This window comes from Neodiprion fabricii, chromosome 1 (genome assembly GCF_021155785.1).
Source record: "Neodiprion fabricii isolate iyNeoFabr1 chromosome 1, iyNeoFabr1.1, whole genome shotgun sequence".
In the NCBI taxonomy this organism is placed as follows: Eukaryota; Metazoa; Arthropoda; class Insecta; order Hymenoptera; family Diprionidae; genus Neodiprion; species Neodiprion fabricii.
In genome coordinates, this window is record NC_060239.1 from 24,279,776 (window position 1) to 24,299,719 (window position 19,944).

General features: G+C 39.2%; 2 protein-coding genes across 7 annotated transcripts in view; one reads left to right on the top strand and one right to left on the bottom strand.

Annotated features, from left to right (window-relative positions):
* The first annotated feature begins 455 nt into the window (after window positions 1–455).
* LOC124177695 lies at window positions 456–3,907 on the top strand. Of its 5 annotated transcripts, none has more exons than XM_046560368.1 (10): window positions 456–700; window positions 984–1,046; window positions 1,130–1,190; window positions 1,272–1,406; window positions 1,483–1,701; window positions 1,804–2,109; window positions 2,261–2,365; window positions 2,533–2,699; window positions 2,976–3,384; window positions 3,497–3,907. In XM_046560368.1, exons 1-10 carry the CDS (start codon window positions 680–682, stop codon window positions 3,652–3,654), a joined length of 1,644 nt encoding a protein of 547 aa, XP_046416324.1. In that variant the 5' UTR covers window positions 456–679; the 3' UTR covers window positions 3,655–3,907. The 5 variants fall into 5 exon arrangements, with proteins under 5 accessions (XP_046416324.1, XP_046416332.1, XP_046416343.1 ...); XM_046560376.1 differs by having other exon boundaries at window positions 1,142–1,190; XM_046560387.1 differs by lacking the exon at window positions 984–1,046.
* Window positions 3,908–4,679: 772 nt separating this feature from the next.
* LOC124177685 (proto-oncogene tyrosine-protein kinase receptor Ret) overlaps window positions 4,680–19,944 on the bottom strand; it is a 58,149-nt gene continuing 42,884 nt past the window's right edge. Inside the window, exons 7-19 of one of the 2 annotated variants that reach the window (XM_046560337.1) lie at window positions 19,321–19,418; window positions 16,355–16,626; window positions 15,744–15,917; window positions 15,462–15,640; window positions 14,762–14,968; window positions 13,537–13,639; window positions 11,328–11,496; window positions 9,407–9,711; window positions 8,490–8,691; window positions 8,107–8,236; window positions 7,810–8,011; window positions 7,534–7,712; window positions 4,680–7,473 (exon numbers count right to left, since the gene is read on the bottom strand). In XM_046560337.1, the coding sequence (XP_046416293.1) occupies window positions 7,010–7,473; window positions 7,534–7,712; window positions 7,810–8,011; window positions 8,107–8,236; window positions 8,490–8,691; window positions 9,407–9,711; window positions 11,328–11,496; window positions 13,537–13,639; window positions 14,762–14,968; window positions 15,462–15,640; window positions 15,744–15,917; window positions 16,355–16,626; window positions 19,321–19,418 (2,684 nt within the window). In that variant the 3' untranslated portion in view covers window positions 4,680–7,009. Of the gene's footprint in view, window positions 7,474–7,533; window positions 7,713–7,809; window positions 8,012–8,106; window positions 8,237–8,489; window positions 8,692–9,406; window positions 9,712–11,327; window positions 11,497–13,536; window positions 13,643–14,761; window positions 14,969–15,461; window positions 15,641–15,743; window positions 15,918–16,354; window positions 16,627–19,320; window positions 19,419–19,944 lie in introns of both variants that reach the window. The other variant, XM_046560328.1, reaches the window with a different exon arrangement.

Genomic DNA, 19,944 nt, shown 5'->3' on the forward strand with positions numbered 1-19,944 from the left:
CGATTAGACAAGGATAGAGGGGGGCCTATACGCAGCTTTCTCTCTCTACCGCGCTATCGCCTTCTCAGCCCGCTCATGCGGTCTATTCTTATATGTATATGACACCGACTCCCGATTACAGTGCAATAGTTTACGCACTCAGTGCTAAATTCACGCAGTTGAGCTGCCAGTGGAACACGCTGGAAATACGAGTCTACCGCTAGTGCGCTCTCAGTTCACACTCAGTGCAACCAGTGGAAAATGCTATCAGTTCTTGTCGCCTCTACATACTGACCGCTTCGATGCTTGCCGAATTGAATTGCGCCTTGTTGAGCGTAGAAGTTGGTTCGCAGAGAGCGCTGCATGCTGACGAAAAATCCCATAAGGCTATCAGTCTACATATCTTCAGTCAATGCTAGAAGACCGTGGGCGTAGTATGGTTACTGCGCATGCGTCATTAGAGAGAGAAAGAAAAAACACCGACTTCGATCTCCTCTCTCATTTCAATAACGAGACACCTCAGCTTGTATGCAACGAAAATTCTATGCAAACAAGCAATGAGCGCCTATCATATTCATCATTCTATCCTTATAGCCATAGATTTCTCTCGTTTTTCGGCGGCATGATAGAATACACAACGAGTCTGGTGTGGCTCGTGTGGCCCGTGGGTTGATGGACCGGAAGTACAGAGTGTGGAACAATGAGAACTGAGGATACCAAGGTATGGGTAATAGACGATTTTTTCATGCTTACTGTAAACCTAATTATCATTTACGCATTTCAGTCGACTTATTTTTCCTTATTGTTTAACTCTAACCACAAGGAAAAAGTTTTATATTGGCTGGAGATAAGGCTAAATATTGTTCAACGCTACAGCATCAGTACATATTTTAGATCGAATACCACTTGTGTTATAACATTATACACAGTAATCCTCGTTATCGTGAAAAATGAGTAAAATACTTTTTTCTTTATTCCTTCTTTCATTCTTTAAAAATTCCAAGAGTGACCATACTTCGGGATTGGTTTGTTATCTCAATGGCTGTAACGAAGGTAAATTTGAAACGGTATGTTATTTACTTTTTTCCTTTGATATTAATGCCATACCTTTTGTGCATAAAATATTTGATGAACACACCTTACTTTTCAGAGTTTTTTACAGGAGAACAAGATAAAGAATTGTAGGAAAACAACATGTTCTTTTAATGACTGTAAGTCAGAAAGTTTACACTGATAAATTGGCCTCTGTTTTCATCTAGTCTTTTTTTCACCATGGTTTTCACCTATTTCAGCGTGTCCAGAGGTTTCCTCAAGTATGTGGGGTGGTTCGTCTTCTTTCAGCTATGAAGAAATACTTAATTTGGATATTTTTGTTGGGAAAACAAAAACTGTACTGAATTTGACGATAACCAACATCACATTTTACAGTGAGTGTTTGGACAGAAAGCAAGAAAAAATTTGTTCACTGTAAAACTTCATGTCAGATTTGTTTTTTATTTACAGAACTGCACATAGGACTGAGGTATATCAGCGTGAAGCCTCCAACGAATGACAGGATATGCCAGACTGTTGATCTGCGTAATGATACTTCGTCAAAAACCTTATCGTGGTATTCGCTAATACATCACGGATTCGATGCAATCCTGCAACTTTTACTGGAAGGAAAGAGTACTAGTTATTTTAAGAAGTATGCTTTAAAAGCACCTCGACGACGTGCGTATGGTAAGATGTTTTGCAAGTATGCCACCAATGAAAAATTCAATACACTTCTTGCACAGGTTAAAACAATTCTGAATTTTTTACACTGAACTAATTATTTTTCAGATGCTGATGAAACTCCACAATATGACGATATATTCACATACGTGGACGTGAGCGTCTCAGACAAAGTCTTTTTAAACATGAAACCACTACCTCTGGTCTTCAATGTTTCCATGTACAATGTATCATTTTGCAAATTTTCTAATCATAATTGTAAACTTGACAAGCCTGAACATGTTAAAGGACAATTGACTTGGGAACAAAGTTTATTTCCACAGGAAAATTCAAAGTACTACTTCAAAGTAACACCAATTTCCAAACTTGATGGAAAAGTGCTACAATGGACAAAAAGTGCTCATTTTGTTATGAGTAAGTTATTCCAGTTTGGAACTATTGGTGCCTAACTATAATCGTTATTCATTGATTCCATACTACCTTCAGATTAAAAATGATCAAAACTAGTTTTCGAAAATTGAATATATGTAGCAATGCATTGAAGAAAACATTTTTTATCTTACAGAAAGTTCTCTCTGGACAGCGACATACATAGTGACTACTGTGGTTTTTTTATTGATTGGGATGTTCTTTGTTTTACGCCGTGTTTACTTCTACTACCGAAACAAGAGTATGTTAACTTAATACTTTGGTCAATCGATGTACATTTATTTTATAATTCGCACATGGTCCCATGGCAATACTATTTCATCTGACAAATTTATATTTCATTATTTATCTGAACACTAGACAATTATTTGTCATTTAACAAAATAACTAAATTTCTTAACCCCGCAGAATTACCAAACATACGTTCAAGAAAGCCACGTTGTCTGTTGATATATGATGGAACACACAATGACCACATTGATGTTATGATTAAACTGGCAGAATACCTTATATCCTGTGATATCGATGCTATAATTGATGTGCTGCATGCCATGAAGGATGACCTCAATCTCCATGTAACTATCCATAATATTGACTTTAATTTCTGCGTTTATCAGTAATATTCTGCAATGAATAGTAAAAAAACAGCTTTTGAAGCTTTTCTTCTCATAACTAAATTTCAGTAATCGAACACATCTTGTGATATGTTTTAAATTTTTTGACTGCCAAATTAAGTCATATGCAGTACATTAAATCATATCTAAAATACGTTTTATGTTACAGGCCTGGAGTAACAGATACGGTCATTATATCATTAAGCTTTACTCAAGAGAAATTTTCGTCTATTTCAGAGTCCAACTCAATGGTGCGACGAAGCACTTCACATGTCTAACTGTGTTATTGTGGCACAGTCCCCGCCACGTGATAATTCTGTGAGAGTTACTAGAACAATATATAGATTCCTATATGACCATGCTCGCAGATTAATAGAGGAAGACTACCATCAGAACCGCAGAAGATATTTCTTCATCGAATTTCAATACTGTCAACAGACTGACATACCTGTTGAAGCAGCGTCGTTCAAACGATTCAAAATGCCCACAGATTTGGACAAACTCGTTGATGAAGTACATAATGCGGATTATTCCACAGTATATACCGACCATAATGCCAGAGACTTTATAAATAGCATAAATTTGGCCACAAGAAGCATTATTAACCAGACACGTGAAAAACCAACATCTTCTGAAAACATCCCTAGTCAGTTGCATTTTCTCTTCCATTGTCAATCTATATTTCTATTATCGCAAATTTATGATTTTGATTTTATAGCTTAGAGCTTGCGTAATCTTGATACTTTCATCTATTTTAGGTTGTCTGTCGAAAAACAATCCGAGGTCCGAGGTTGATTCAACGACAATAGCTGGCAATAAAAGTACTACTTTCATGAACGGAAAAAGACGTGATTTTGGAGATCGATCTTATGCAACGTTACTGAGTTCTTTGGATCTTCTAGAAGCAAATGAATAGTTTAACGAAGTACATGTGCCACATAAGAACGTGTTCATGGAATGCGAATAACTAGTATTTTTGTCCAACTCCACTTGAAGAAAGACTTCGTGCGTGAACCGACAATTTTTTGAGTCTGCTTCATATGCAAGAAAGGCGCATTTTCAAAGAGACTAGGACAGAAAAATATGTGCATGATGGGCGGGTGTTAATTTTTTTTCTATGATTACCGCTCAAAGGAATGCCCCATAGACTCCTTCTCTTCACCGCTAAAGAAAAAATGTGTTTAAGTGTTACGTTATTGAAGTGTTATTTCTCAGTGATGAATATTTTTATACATATTATGTAAGTAGGTACATTTAAGTGATATTATACACGTGAATCTTAACTAAGTTTAATAAGTTGTATCCATGAGTTTGCAGTAAAAAACTTGTTGAAATTAAATGCCATCTGTTGAATTGAAAGAATGTAATTATCAATTGAAAATAAGATTTCTCTCGCAAAATTACGTTGATATATTTATAATGGGGCAATCTACGAATTGCCCCCAAAGAGGAAAACCGGTCCTCTGAGCGTTACGGGGAACGTTGAGCCAGAGAAGAAACATAGCAGGGAAACGTTTAGAGGATATATTTGCAAGATGTTCTCGTTTTAAAGTCTCGAGACTGACTATTGTTACTATCATCACGATAGACCGAGTAACCGTACGGAAGGGAGATGATTCAACATTTGATAACTGCGAGGCTGTATAAGGGGAATAACATTAATGGTTGTGACACAACTTCGTTACAATATAGTGCATTAAAGAATCAATCCTAGCATTTTTCAAACCGGTAAAAATTTTCATCAAACTGTAAAGCCTTACGTCTTTAGAAAAAATATTTCGTGTAAGAATCGATTTGTATGACCATTTCTTGACTAATTGGTTCCCCTGGACCGCAGAAAACGCGACAAAAAGACCGTAGCTTCAACGGCAGAGCAATGACGAACGAAATGCCATCAGCAAAAATGTGACGGCAAAGAATTTTTGGTTTTTTGAATGTAACTTTTGATCCGTTGCTCGTAGCGCGTTGAGACTGCGTCCAATCAATTCCTATCGCAAATTCACATCGGAATAGTGCATCAAACGAATTATATCACCACTTTTCAAAATCGCGAAAATTTTCGCCAAAAATGCAAAGTCATTAGTCTTACTTTTTCGCGATTTATTGATTAAAAAAATGTACGTCTTAGAATCGATACACATGATCTGTTCGAGCCCAATTAGACTTCAAGGATTGCAAAAAAGCATCAAATATACGATGTTTTAAATATCTACCGCTTATGACCGAAGTGATGGTCCGATTGTGCCCGGTTTTCCCAATGGTTTGAAATGATAGTCGATAGCTAACGCATTAATTACAGATTTGGTTACTATTAAAGCGATCGCCAGATTTGTCCATGACTGCATGTTCGAATGTACGCAGATGCTATATGTGTGTAATTTTATTTTATTACATAGTAATTACAAGCAAAGAATAATGGGCACCTTATTAGCTATAGTGCGTCAGATTAATCTTTTTCCTTGAAGATGACGTAGTAAATAATGTTCTGCGTATTTTTAGTTATATTACGTATATAATGCATAAGTATATAATATTTATAGTTTTTGAAGACTGCATCGTATAACACGTAAATTTATACTATAATAGTGTGTATAAATATAATTAGGCAGACTAATGGAATGTTCGATTTTATACATAAATACAAACGTTACGACATTATCGCAATATACATAATAAGGTACGGAAACGCAGTCTTTAATTTCTTAAATCAGATATGAAGATTGCAAACCGTAAATAAGTTAAGCCTCCATGTATATGTAACGTAATGTAGATAATAATAAAAACAAGAATAGTAAAAATCATTGACGATGGTAATAATAATTATAATAATATTGAAGATGAAAATAAGGGTTCCAGCATAACATATTACAACGGGATGGCTGTCGATTAAATCTGTTATTGTTACTGGCACTTGCCTCAACGGGGTATTATCATTAAGGAAGAAGAACAAGATATGTCGTTACTGAATAACTGATTGATGTAACTAAAAATGGCCGAACTAAATAGTAATTTTTTATTTTCGACAGGGTATCCTTTTCGCCTCATTTCGATTCGCCTGAGATCACTTGCACATGACCTTATTTCGGGCATCATTATTCGACAAGGGATAATTCGTCTCAGGTTCTATTTAATGCTGGTGTTATTTGACACGGCGTTCTCTACAAAGACGTCCCGGTAGAAGTACCTGAGGCGAATAATGTCGTGTCAATTAACGCTGTGTGAAATAACTACGAGATCAATATTTCTCTGTGGAAAGTGGACCGCAGGTGAATCGGGCTCTTTCACTTTTTTTCTTTCCTAGATCTAAAATTTAAAATAAAACTTAAAATATAATTTTGTACCATCGAACTGAAATGTTGTACGATTTTCTTTGGTGTTGTACACGGTATCTATATCGATATAAATATATATAGCATCGTAGATGTATTTGTATGTACATAAATAATAATTATAAAGATGAAATTAAATGGTTAAATTATGAAGATTTTTTTCTATACGGCGTAACCTTACGCAGTACCTCTTAAATATAATCAGTGTAATAAAATATGAAAATAAAAACCGAAAAATCTCGAAAAACGCAATCCAAACACGAAAAAACTATATTCAATCACTCTTAATTATCGGAATAATTATTGTAGACAAACAATCATAGGTACAGTTGCGCTATACCCGCAACTATGTTCAACTATAACGCAACACATAAAACTAACATATAAATCACTTTTAAAACGCTATAACAGCGATTAGTCTGTACCGTGATAAACACTATACACAACATATCTCCCACTACGATCAAACGTACTGCGAATTCAGCACTGCAACAGTTCCGTGACACTTTTTAAGTACATGTAACAGTATTCTATTATAGATAAAAATGCATCATAGGCTGAAATACGAAATTATTTGGTATATCTATCTTTTGGTATATTAAATAATAGTGTAAACTTGTGTATAATATGTATGTTGTATGTTATACACCAAGGCAATCGTCCTAGGACATACACGGATCCGTTCTTTCACTTTCGCCTATCGAAACACGCATGGCTATTACAATGATTACCCTGACCGTGTTTCTTTGGTCCAATAAATTCACCGAAATTTTGTCACCCGTTTGCAATCTCCCTATTACGTTTCGATCTCACAAGTATTTAAATAATCCTCGTATAATCATATTACGTCAATCACGGCTGTGATCCCCTATGTACATCGTTCAACTGTATAAATCCGTCATCCGACAATAACAACGAGTTGAAATCTACACGCAACGGATTCTACATGGCGCGTCCATTCTGCAGACCATTCAGACCATTCAACCCGTTCAAAACTATCCCGTTTTCAATTTTTTCAATGCTCTTTTCCACGCTGTTGAAAAGCAGAAGGTCCTCTTGTCCCTCCTTCGCCTTCTTTCCGTCCATGTCGATGTACGACTGGGGTCGTTCATTCGGTGGCGTTTTCAGGGTGTTGTCCGTGCTACTGGCCACGCTAGCGTTCCGGAGTTTAATGGGACTCTCGTAATGGTTCTGGGCCATCGGTCGGTTGGAGATGTCGTTTACGTACGGTGGCTTGATCGGCTCCTCCGGAAACGAGGCGATGGGCTGTTGCCACAAAGCTTGGAGCTTGTCGACCTTGTCGCACTTGGTCATCTCCTCGGCCGGTGTTTTAGTCAAGTAGTTAACGTCCGTCCGCATCACTTCGTTGTTGACGTTGCCGTAGCCCAGCTTGTCGGTTCCGGAACCTGAAACACAGGAGTATATACTGACGACCGTTCCTCCCAGATCCTTTCATCGAAACTCACTTGTTGGACTGTCCAATGCGTGGAGGGACGTGAAGTATGCCCTGTTGTGAACCGTCCTTGGGTTCAGATCCAAGTAGTCGACGCCATCCTCTAGCATACGCTCCCAGTGGCAAGTCAACTCCTTGAACGATGGCCGCATGCCCGCTTCTTCGTGCCAACAAGACACCATCAACTTGTACCTTCAGGGCGTAAAGAGAGTCGCAAATTGTGGGGGGAAAAGAGATAGAGAATACGTAAAAAGCAAATTTTACAGACTTGTAATATTCTATTACTCACAACTGGTGAGAACAGTTTGCTGGCTTCTCCATGCGGTAACCGGCCTTCAGCAGGTTGTAGAGATTATGGACATCGACACCGGGGTAAGGCGACGCTCCGAGAGTCACGAGTTCCCAAAGAAGTACTCCGAAACTCCAAACGTCCGATTTACTCGTGTACACGTGATCGGCGAGTGACTCAGGCGCCATCCACTTAACGGGAACTGTAATCCGGAAGACAAAAAAGTTTCTCGGTTAGTCGATGAGGATTTGCATAATGCACGTTATTTCTCCGACTTTAGTTTCCGCTTCTTCTCACCTCGACCCTTGCTTCGCTTGAGGTAAGCGTCGTCCTCGTAGACGTCTCGCGTTAACCCGAAATCCGAGATCTTGCAGACCTTTCCGGTTGCAAGAAGGACGTTTCTGGCTGCCAGATCCCGATGCACTAGCTGATCGCAGGCAATGATTCGGTATTAATAGTTTTTAAGGAAGTTACACATGGATGTGGCTAAATAACATGGGGTCGGAAACAGATTAGGCTAGGGTATAGTTTTTGTTTTCAACATAGAAGATGCTAGATACTACCGACTCTCGCGGTTGAATATGACAGTCTTAAATGCAGTTTTTTCTAATCTAGCGCCATTACCATAACTTCAGCGAAGATCATTTTGTCCTCATTGTGTCCTCGGTTCATTAAATTACCTTTATATCGGCGAGGTAAGCCATGCCCTTGCTGATCTGCCATGCGAATGACAGAATATCGCGTGGCGTGACGCCGTAGTTGCAGATTGAGTCAACAATCGAGACGTCTTCTCGAGTTACAGCAGGGGATGCCGAAAGCAGGGACGTGGAACACGGGGCTCTGCCCTCTGACTCCAAGTGCCGACTTCGTCTCAGATAATTTCTGTGAAGGAGAAAAACTAGGAAGATGATCATATTATACGACGAAAAGAGGGCGAGAAGAAAGTGAGGGTGACGGAAAGAGAATTCGAGGTTGACAGAGAGAAGAGGAATTCAATACTATAATGTCGACTTGTTGGGGTCAGCGGCCAACCAGGGTGAATTCAACTCAGCACCACAATGAGCGCGGATGTATAGGTATAGCTTGGGGAAGAAATGAAAAATTTAATAATAAGCGGGAAAAGAACTATTGTCCACTCGACCAGCGGCAAAGCATTGTGCCGTTCGAACGGAATTCGTTGGACTAGTTTAATATATATGTCATGTATATAGGTATGAACGTAGATACACCGACGGTACATTCGCTATACCTATGCTTACCATTTTTACGTAAGGTAGTAGTTCTTCTCATTTCATATATTCTAACGATACAATGGAACACCTTAGGTTCATTATTATGGATAGTATAGCGGACACAGTGGGTGTCAATCAACCGTTCGGAGAATACGAGTATATCTAGTAAACGAGAGCGGAATCATTTTACTCGCATGATTAGATGTGAAAAAATTCTCCACTGCACCTTCGCGTACTTTTCCATAAATGATTCTACGAAAATTCACGTATCTACCAAAGGATTCATGATGTGGTGTACGAAAGTATGATTGCAACTTCGGAGCTCGTATAAGCAAATAGTTGACAGGGAGAAAGGAATGGCGAACCTGAGTGATCCGAATTCGGCGAATTCGATGATCAAGTAGACCGGTCCTCCAGGAGAAGTGCAAGCTCCTAGGAGTCTGATGACGTTTGGATGCTGTGCTTCCTTAAGTAGTTGATACTCGGAAAGTAGATCGGCAAGTTCCGAAGCACATGCTCCTTCCTTCAGTGTCTTAACGGCTACAGTCGTCGGTCCGGGCCAACCGCCGATGTCAATGGCTCGAGCTCGAAGGACTCGGCCAAATTCGCCTTCTCCGAGAACTTGTTCGATGGCCAGCTGGCATCGTGGAAATTCCCACTTGGGATCCGGCTGAAGAAATTGGATTCGGTTCTTGTTAGAATTTTTCTAATTTTGTTAAAAATGGCCATTTCACCTGCTGAAAAATATATTCAACTCGTTTTTCATCGTATTTTTGAACTTTTCGCTGTGGAACAACGCGAAAGCAATGCTTGCCTGCTGGGTGAAACACATTGCTCGCTTTCTGACTTATTTGTTTACTCTTCCGCGTAAACACACGTGTGCAATTTCCATACATATTGACGGTGGAAATTTAATTTCAGCTGGAAGGTCGGAGGTGAACAAACCTTGGAACTGACCATTTTTAAAGGTCGGTGTTGACGCCGATCCTCTTGCGAATTGCGATAGATCGTATTCCAGCACTGGTATGGGGGTAATCGAACTAATAAAAAAAAAATTCAATTTCCTTCAAAATGTGATAGAAAACCAAAATTAAAAAAAAAAAAGAATGACATCAAAAACTTTCGCGTGGTTTTGAAACTGATCAATACATACTTGGAGGTTTGTTATAAATTCGCAACTTTAGCATTCAAATACGTTGTCCCCTAATTCGATTCACCGGAAACGGTTTTCTGTAGGAATTGTTAAAGCGAAGGAACTTTTGTGTATCCTTTGCCGCGATGAACCGCCAGCTTACGGAAAAGTTTACGCTGCTAATCGTCGTTTTTATCCGGGCTATTAGCGTTGATGAAACGCGTTTCTTTTTCACTTTCGTAACGGAGATACGCGTGGGGTGTACTGCGCGAATAGATATCTACTAATGGATCGATTTCCCAGGAATAGGGAGCTTATCCAACTTAATCCAGATGATACAGATTCTTGATTTATAGGACTAAATAAAATCCATAAATTTCTTCTCTCATCTCATCGGTAATATACCTACCATTTTACCTTACACCTAAACACACCATCGTGACTGTAGTTACAGGGGTGAAGAACGTTGAGTACAGCGGCGATCAATCACGCGATGAAGGGACGCGTGGACGCTGAAGTAAATGAAACGCCCAGGAAGTTTGATTGCTAATTCCGCGGAATAGCACTTGGAAACTTTACTGCGAGAACTAATAACTACCAGTTTTATATTTGCCTGTCTCAAAAGCAAACATGAAAGATTGGGACCATGCCATGCAACCAACGAAACAGGGCGAACTTCTGCTCGAAAATTAAAATTAAATTGAGAGGTGTGCTGGTACAGGTAACGCGAAAGCCTTCAACAGACGATGTAATTGCAAAAAAATTGAGAAAAAGCCTCTCGCAGAGCCTCTGGCTCAGGCACTAGCGTTATTTAACGTGGATTATACTCTTCGCAGCATTAAAGGGTCATGCAGTCTGCAGAATTCAGCTGTGCGAATAGGAGGGGTGACGTGAATCCCCGAGATTTAAACTGACTTCCCAGCTCTTTGAATATCAAGGATATCCGTGCACTGTAAGCGGTGAGAAAATCCCGTATGCAGGCCATCCGGTGATTATTTTTAGTCACAGTCAGTCCGCGGTTTCTTTCAAATTCCAAGTATGCGAAATGGAAATCCGCGAAAATCCGTGGTTGAAAGAATTCCTTTCAATCTGATTCTCGCAAAACTTAGGCAATGAATTTATCACTCGTAAAATGAGAAAAATCAAAAACTTACCGGACAAGACTTTGGCAATAGCAGGGTTCGATTTGCTGTGGTTAGAGAGTCCAGGCCGATGAGAAGACCATCACCGCGGTCAATGTAGTCGGAGGGTAGAATGCTGAGACCGCCTACACCCCCATCGGCGTCGTGTTTGCACTCACGGCGCGATCCTTTGACCGCCATTCTGTGAAAGACGAATCGATGACATACCTATACCCAGTGAACGGGAACTTATTCACAATTTCGAAATATCCGAAATCCCGGTTTTAAAAGTAATATTCACTTTCGTAGGAAATAATTGTATTCCAACGATTTCCAAATCTCACCTAAAGTTAACCATTCGAACACTAGTTTTCAAGATATCAGGAATGAAGAGATTTTCGAAACATGTCCGAAAATTTCGTGACATGGGATTTTCTTTAGGCAAAATTTGGAAAATTACACAGGATTTCGAGCAGGTTGAAAACATTTCGCTGACTGTCGAAATAATCGAACACGTCCATTTTACGAAACAGGTTTTGCGGATTGATGAATTGATTGATGAAAATCGAAGGATTTATACGTTGCATTGGCGAATTTGAGAATAATTCGGAATCGAATAAGAATTGAAAAGCTTGTGAATTTTATGTAGGTATTGGAAGATATTCTTATACACAACCTAAGTATAATAAACTGTTACGCGGTACGAAATAGATATATATCTATAAGCGACAAGATTGCCTTCTCACAGAATATAAAGAGAGGATAACTCGAGAGCTAGAAAGTTTTGTAATCTTCCAGGCGAGTGGGATGATATTGCATTGCGCGTTGAGAGTACGGAGCTTTTTTCAAGTAGGTAGTTGCAGCTTTGAGGTGCGCTTCTCATCGGCAGCGTCCACTATAGTATACTCAGTATTCGACCCCTGGTCACAGGCCTTGCGGCGTCCGATCGATATCCCAAAGTGTCGACGATAAGGATCTTCCTGCCTCGGGTTCGCAGCCGAGGGTGAAATGAGTGAGAGGACTACGTATAAACTTCATGAGTGAGTGCAGTCTGGTGAATTAGTTATAAGATCCGATTCGCTAAGCGCACTGCGTACGTCAATTTCTAGCCCATAGAGTGCCTCCGAGAAAACAGATGGACCAGATCCCGACCGTAAGTCAATCCCATCATGTAGACATTTGGAAAGTTTTCGCGAATCCCAAGTATCAACTGAATTCTTACATCGTCTCGCAGAGGGTAGGAAATCGATCCACGATGATAAATTATCCGGATGATTCAGCTCTGCGTTATATATATATAACGTCGACTTGGCGTCGAGAACGAAAGTTTTAAACTGTCTTCACGTCCGAGGCACAGAGTTTCACGTTTCTGATCAAATAATGAGATAAACTTATCACTTTTTTTTGCCAGATTGCTGCACCGCACGCTGACTCGATTATACTGCATCTTTCAACAGCCGGCTGCAACGTCTGGTGCAACCGCTGTGCATACAAAAAATGCAAACAAGTTTAGTGCGACTTAAGCATTTTAGTCTGTTGCAGTGACGTGATGCAGGGGTCTTGGCTTCTGCTTGTAGACTGCGTAAAGTTTTTCACCTTCAAGTTATTGCATCTGTCATGCATTCGATGGCATCGCGAGTCTTCCTCGCTACTTGTTCTTTGAAAAACTCTTTCATCTTGCTTTGAAGTGCGTTAATATCACCAATTTCCGTGCCGCAAGTAACAAAAAAATCCGAAATGAAACAGGAAATGAGTTTACTTCCAGGTCTGCAGTGACGCAACCCGCACATAGTACAATGCAACTGCACTCTGATATTTGAACCTCGGCAAAAGTCAGAGCTTGATATCGCGCGTGCCGGGAATATCTGATCCAATCGTGTTAACTAGATGAAAAAAGTATATCGTTCGTAGAAGAGTTTATTCCTCAATATACCGAGGAGGTGACCTCAATCGAACATGAATATCGGTACATTCGAAAAAATCTGAAAATAGAGTAATCCCATGACTCGGAAAAAAAACTACCCTCATACCATGTGTACGAAAAAATAATGAATTTTCAGCGTCATATGATGCTGGGGAAAATATTTTTTATAAATTCCTTGCGCTAAATTCTTTGAATCTATGATTCATCGAGGTCAGGTTAAAATAAAAGCTTGTTTGCTCTGATTAATTGAGAGTTGTTATGCAACGAGCGTTGAATACGCACTGTAATACACAGAAACAAGGGAACTCTAATTCTTACCGGTATCTCCAGGTGACAAAAATTCCAGCAACGACGATCAGAACGAAGAGACTCGCGCCGATTACACCGACAAGACACGTGGGTCCGCAAGAGCTGCCAGGAACTACTGAAACACCAAAACATTGGGAGTAAGAAATTTTCAGATTCCATACAGCTTTGTCTGCAGTTTCTGCCGGATGAATGAGAATTCGTGCCTTGAATAGAATTAGATAATTAAGATATATTAAGATAATGATATCGGAATGATATCGGAATGCCAAATTCGATACCGCCGCGGTGACTCTTGAAACCTTGATAAAAAACGAACTACCGTACGTTAATTAAGGTTTACGACAATCACGGTAATGATCTTGGCGCTGTAATCCGGCCTCGATCCCGTTAATATTAACGATTATAACGGTGGAAACAAGAACCTACTGCGACCCGAAACGACCTCGTCGTTGTTTCGAGTTAGGATTAGTCGACCTTAGACTCGGCTGCTTGTATTACACGGTTAATTGCTATTATAAATATCGATTCTCGACCACCCCAACGATAATGGTGATAAGTGATGAGACACAGGTAATTCTCTCAACACCCAAAATAGTTTTCTTTCTCTTCTTATACCGTTACTATATATCTCTCTATATTATAAAGGTATCTTATAGTTGTTTCAGGAATCCAGCCCTTCCGTCGACCACCCGTCATTCCCTTCACTATCGCCACATTTATACCTACGCAGATTTAACCCAATTTAATCCTACGTTTATTCCCTTATGGCTATGACGATTTAACCCTGTACCATACGTACATATCTGTGAAGATTTAACCTTTTACCCTACGTATATGTACACCATTATACCTCTACAGGTTCAACCCTTTTTCCTACGTACATCCCTTATAGCTATGAAGATTCAATCCTTTACCCTACGTATGTACCATTATACCTATACTGATTTAACCCCCTTTACCCTACATAAATACCATAACACCTATGAAGACTTGACCCTTCACCTACTGTATGCACATCCATCTAGTAATCAGGGATTTAACACTCACCCCTCTACACTTATACATCCCTGTACCTACAAAAATCTGACTATATGTATGTGTGTCAAATCTATAGAATATTTCCACTCTGGGATAGTTGAAATCGAGTAAACATTATCTATTCTGGAAATCGAAGCTCGCTTTCAATACACGATGTGAAAATTTGAGTAAACAAGCAGCTCCTTATCAAACATACCTTTTTCCGGTCCTGCAATACCGGCCAGGCTTTTACCATCTTTCTTTGACTTGCCGTTGGATCCAGGACCTCCATGCGGGCCGTTTTCTTTCTTCTGAGTTGTCCTGGGACCGCAGGTGCACTGCAACGTATCAGTGCACGAGCACATACCCAAACCAACGTCGATTCCTCGCCCTTCCTTGTTAACGTGAGCAAAGTGGACGTCGGCTGTGGAAAAAAAAAAGAAACAAATACGCATATAAAAAAGAAGAAAAAAAGAATTATGATTCTCCGTGCTGAGAACGATTTCATTTGTTGCAGTTTCCAACCGTTAAAATGACAGTTTAAATATTATTAGAGTTGCTAGGAAATTTGGTACAAGTAACTATTCGGTGTAATTATAGTTGTCGATACTACATTTTATAGTTATCGCCTTACGTTCGTTTGGTTTGTACAGTTTACTAGATCATTATTCCTGCACCAACGTCGAATTGTCACAACAGTTGTACAAGCAAATACAGTACGAGTAACGGTAAAAAAAAAAGAAAAAAGTAACGTGTACTAGATTTTCTGATAACAGTGACAAGTCAAATTTTCATCTTGTACCCAGGACTATATTTTTCACGCATGGTGTCAAATGAGGCCAATGGACCGTGCGCTAATCGAAACGCGATAATTTCTTTCTATGTATACAACTATATTGAAATTTGGGAAAACTCACATTCGATGACGCAATCCTGAGGGCAAATTCGAGGGTTGAGTTCTTCGAGGGCGTCGCAAGTTTTGTCTGGACAGTGTGAAAGGGACGGCGAACAAGTTTCGTACCGCGAAGTCATGACCATAGAGGCGGCACTCGCTTCATTCTTTCGCCAGCTGCATTCGGGGGTGAAGTTGCCGCTCCTGACGATTACACAGAATTTTGGTTGTGCAAATACGAGGGATCAGACTGTTTAACGTTATTTGCACAACGTTAGTAGTGAAAATTTCACAAGCTTTGTCTCACGTTAACGATCCGCTGCCCACGCCGCAGCTGCTCTTGCAAATTTCCTCCGTCTCGGCGTTAGCGCAGGAATGTAATCCCACCGATGTGCGATTACAGGATGATCCGTTCACCAGGTGAACTGTTAGCGAGGTCGTTGATACCGTGCCGTTTCGGTTACGCCACTCGATTTTCAGTCTGAAACATCCGTCATTTAGCCGCGGCTGAAATCTCTTACAAGACTCTCGAGAATCTTTGAAACTTTAAAGACGACCGAACGACCTCTTTTAAATCATTTCTCAGGCAAGAATTCACAATTTAACAAACACCGTTAACTTCCGACGAGAAAAAAAAAAAAAAAAAATCATACGACTGTGATCTAAAAAGTAAATGGTAAATTTCCAAAATCTTCAATAAATCGTTACGGAGTTCGATACACGTCTGTGCACAACTTCGCGCAGCTTGTAGAATCCTCGGTGATAACTGATTACGGTATATTAGTTATCCGAAAATTGCCAGCTTTGCAACTATTGCGGAAAGTGATAAATTCTTATGATAATCCTGAGGGCATTGTATTATAATATAAGTCACCGATTCCTTTGTTACTCGGAATAGTTAATTGATTAATTGCTCACGTTATCGACGATGGTGCGGATTTCAATTCCGTTGTGTTGGCCACGTAGACGATGCCGCCGCTTCTGGTGATGTTGAAAGCCTTCGAATTCCGCAGGATGAAAACCACTGCCGAGTTTGGGGAAACTGAGGGTGCCGCTATGCGAGAAAATTGCGAGGATCCACGGGCTACTCGGATGTTTTTGGGGTATGATATCGGATGCTGCACGGGAACAGTTGTCGTCGCTGACGATACTTGTCGTATCGAACCGTAAAACGACAGCGTGATGTTCACCTGGGATAGGAATATCACAGGTAGAAATACGGGGGAATTTGTAAATATCTCTTTTACAACCCCACACTGAGAAAAATTTCATTTGTTATAGTAACTAGAAAAATTCACTAAAACAGGTATCGTTAAAAAAACTGCAATAAAACAGTGGTCATCTTCGCAATATCGGTTTAAATATTATTGGACTTACGAGAATATGAGGTACAAGTCACTGTTTATCATAATTATAGTTGTTAGTAAACTTTCCTGTGACTACAACGTTGATTCTGTTCAGTTAAAAACATTTTCTCATTGATTCAAATTACTTGGACATTAGTAACAATTTTGTTCCATCGTTTCTAATATTTCTCTCTGAACTGCAGGTTTGACACGCGCGTAGAACGGTACCACTTTGCTCTAACTATGAAAAACCGGAGCCGTAGCACTTAGTAGTAGCACTTAGAAAAAGGATTGGCAGTCTATTAATAGATCTCGGGGTTCATTTTTGTGAAAAAATACAGCGATCAAAGTCTTTAGATTGTTAAACCGTGTCTGTAACTTCCTCGTATTATCTGAGAACAATATCGATGAACTTTGACTCCGGATCAAGTTATCCTATAAACCTAATCGCACAAGTAGAAGAAACAAAACTAGGGGAAAAAGAATCAGACCCTTAAAACGAGATTTATTTTCAAGGAAAGATCAAATCGGAATCGCGGGTTGGATTTGCCGAACTTGGCTTTCATAGCCAATAAAAGGATACCCTGATCTTACCGCGATACGTGGAGTTCGCAGAAATTGGACACTCTTCAATCTTCGCTTATAAATTATTTTACCGAGCCTTGTGTATGAGCGAGGAGACAAAGGTTAAGGTCATCGAATCCTTTTATTACTCTAGCCTGGCAGTCCGGAAAATCTTATCTTCAGGCAACACCATTCGTATTATACCTATGTATACATGACTTAACCAACGCGTGTATGCAGTATTTATGGCTCAGGGTAGTTTCCGGTTGTGCTTGTTATGCAGCTCTTGACTATTTTCATTTTTTACCATCACCAAAAATTATGGTTCTGAGTACAATGCGAAATTAGGTTTTGACAAGTACAATTACACTAAATAGTTTGGTAGCACATTTATTGTTAGAATTTTTTGGTAACTATGACAAACGAAATTTTCATCAGTGTGGTAAAAATTTACTCAAAAGTTTGAATTTGCTACTTCGTTCAGCCCCGATGGTCAGATATCTGGAAAAATTTCATCAGTATACTTTCGCGTTTTGCAGCTTTTAAGACTGGCAATCCAAAAGCATTTTACTGATCACGATTACTCCAATATTTCTTCGATTCTTCTTATATCCTCAGTTTGTTCAGCAATATATGCAATTGATCTAATATTTGCTTATAAAATTCTTAACAACGTGATTGATTGTCCCGAATTACTATTTAGGTTTCGTTTTTTTGTTCCAAGCAGAACTTTATGACACAACAATTACTATTTCTAGATAAACTTGAACAGCAAATCTTACTCTGCAATTGACCATTTGTTATCATTATGTAATGAGAATGAAAATTGTTTTGATCCTACCATCACTAGTTTTTATACTATGTGTAAGAAACAACTCTAGAGCCTTATTTGAAAGTATGAATAGTCATTTCATTGTAAATTATACTACACCATTGTGTCACTTAATACTTTATATCTATATTGTATTATATTTTTTTATGTACAAGGGTATATCCCGTTAATCTCTGATAAATAAATAAATACAGATGCTAGTCACTATTTGACGCTGTTGAATTGAAAATCGATTAATATATATTATACACCTTGCTCCGAAAATTCTGATTCCTTTCACCTTGCACCAGTCTGAAATAAATCGAAAGTCTATTTTCTCAAGTTCAATTTAAACTGTTGATCAGGTTTGGGAACGTCTACGAAATATGTCACGAACAGGCCGATGTCCAGTAGCCGTGGCTCGCAGCCAATAGGGAGGCTTAGAGGGCCTTAAAATGTCATTATTACCTGTCAACTACACGCGGCATGCGGAAAAACTACAAATAATATTTTGTACATCGGTTCGTGACTAGATACGATCGCGGAATAAAAATACCAGAAGACATCAACCCTCCGGATGCACCCTTCGACTGCCACCGAAGCAGTTGTACGACTGAGAAAAAAACCGCTGCCATTATTTCTTGCTTCGAACCTTTAGAAGTCTTGATATGTCAACGGTAAATTAAAACAGTTTTGTGGAAGATCGTAAAGGCGGATTCGGCATTTTTTTTATGTAAAATATGCTCCTTTAGTACATATTTTGTATAATATGTTTATTATTAAGCTGCATTACCAAAAAATTCGCAATTTGGCGCTTGCGGAATTTTTCAAATTTGAAATTTCAATCCAGCCTCTTTAACTTAACAAAAGTTGAAAACGGTTCGTTTAATCAAACAATTAGTAACCACACGGCGAGTTTCTCCCACGGGTTGCTGGATAATCGCGTGGATAGGGCATTGATTTTTTTCCGGTTATTAATTGCTCCCGTAGGTGGCATTTTTTGCGCCCACGTTCCTACACCACGGAATAACGATTCATAAAAATTCCAGTGGGGTACAGGAAGCATAATTGAGAAAAAAAAGCTGAGGACGAGATTGCAGCAGTAAAAAAGACGCAAGGTTGGCTATATCACAAAAACAATAAAGATGATACATCGTAATTACCGATTTATCGCCGTGTCCGCGTAGCAAGCTCTCGTCGGTCATCTGTAGGACAACTTTGTACGGTGACCTGGGCAGCAATGTCGTATTCGCGTACAACCCTGAAGAAAAAAAAAAAGAAATTCTGAGTATAGAAATTTTAACAGCTACGAGAAAACAGAGTGAGTGTCAAAAAGTGGAATGGCCACACGATGAAAGCGTCACAATATCGAATTTTCAAGACAGCGAAAATCTCTTCGATAGAATTTCAAAATGTAGAAACGTCAGAAGTATGTAAAAAGCGATTATACAGAATCGTCAGAATTATGAATAAAAATAGGCAGCAAACCAAAATATAGAATCAAACAAATCGGTTCGTTTGCAAAAATTTTATTTATTTTAACGGTTACTCTGCAATACATAAAGAACTGACTGTAATTTTTTATAAGTCTGACACTACTAAAAATAAATATGGAATTTTTGAATCGACCGTAATAATTATTCAATAACGGTTCAACCCAGCCGATTTTCGTCAATTTTAACACCACCATTTTTGACAATGTACATTTTGACCCAATTTTCCGTATCTCAGCTTTCTACATTTTGAAACTTTGCGGAATAAATTATTGAGTCTTTTAAAAATGGACA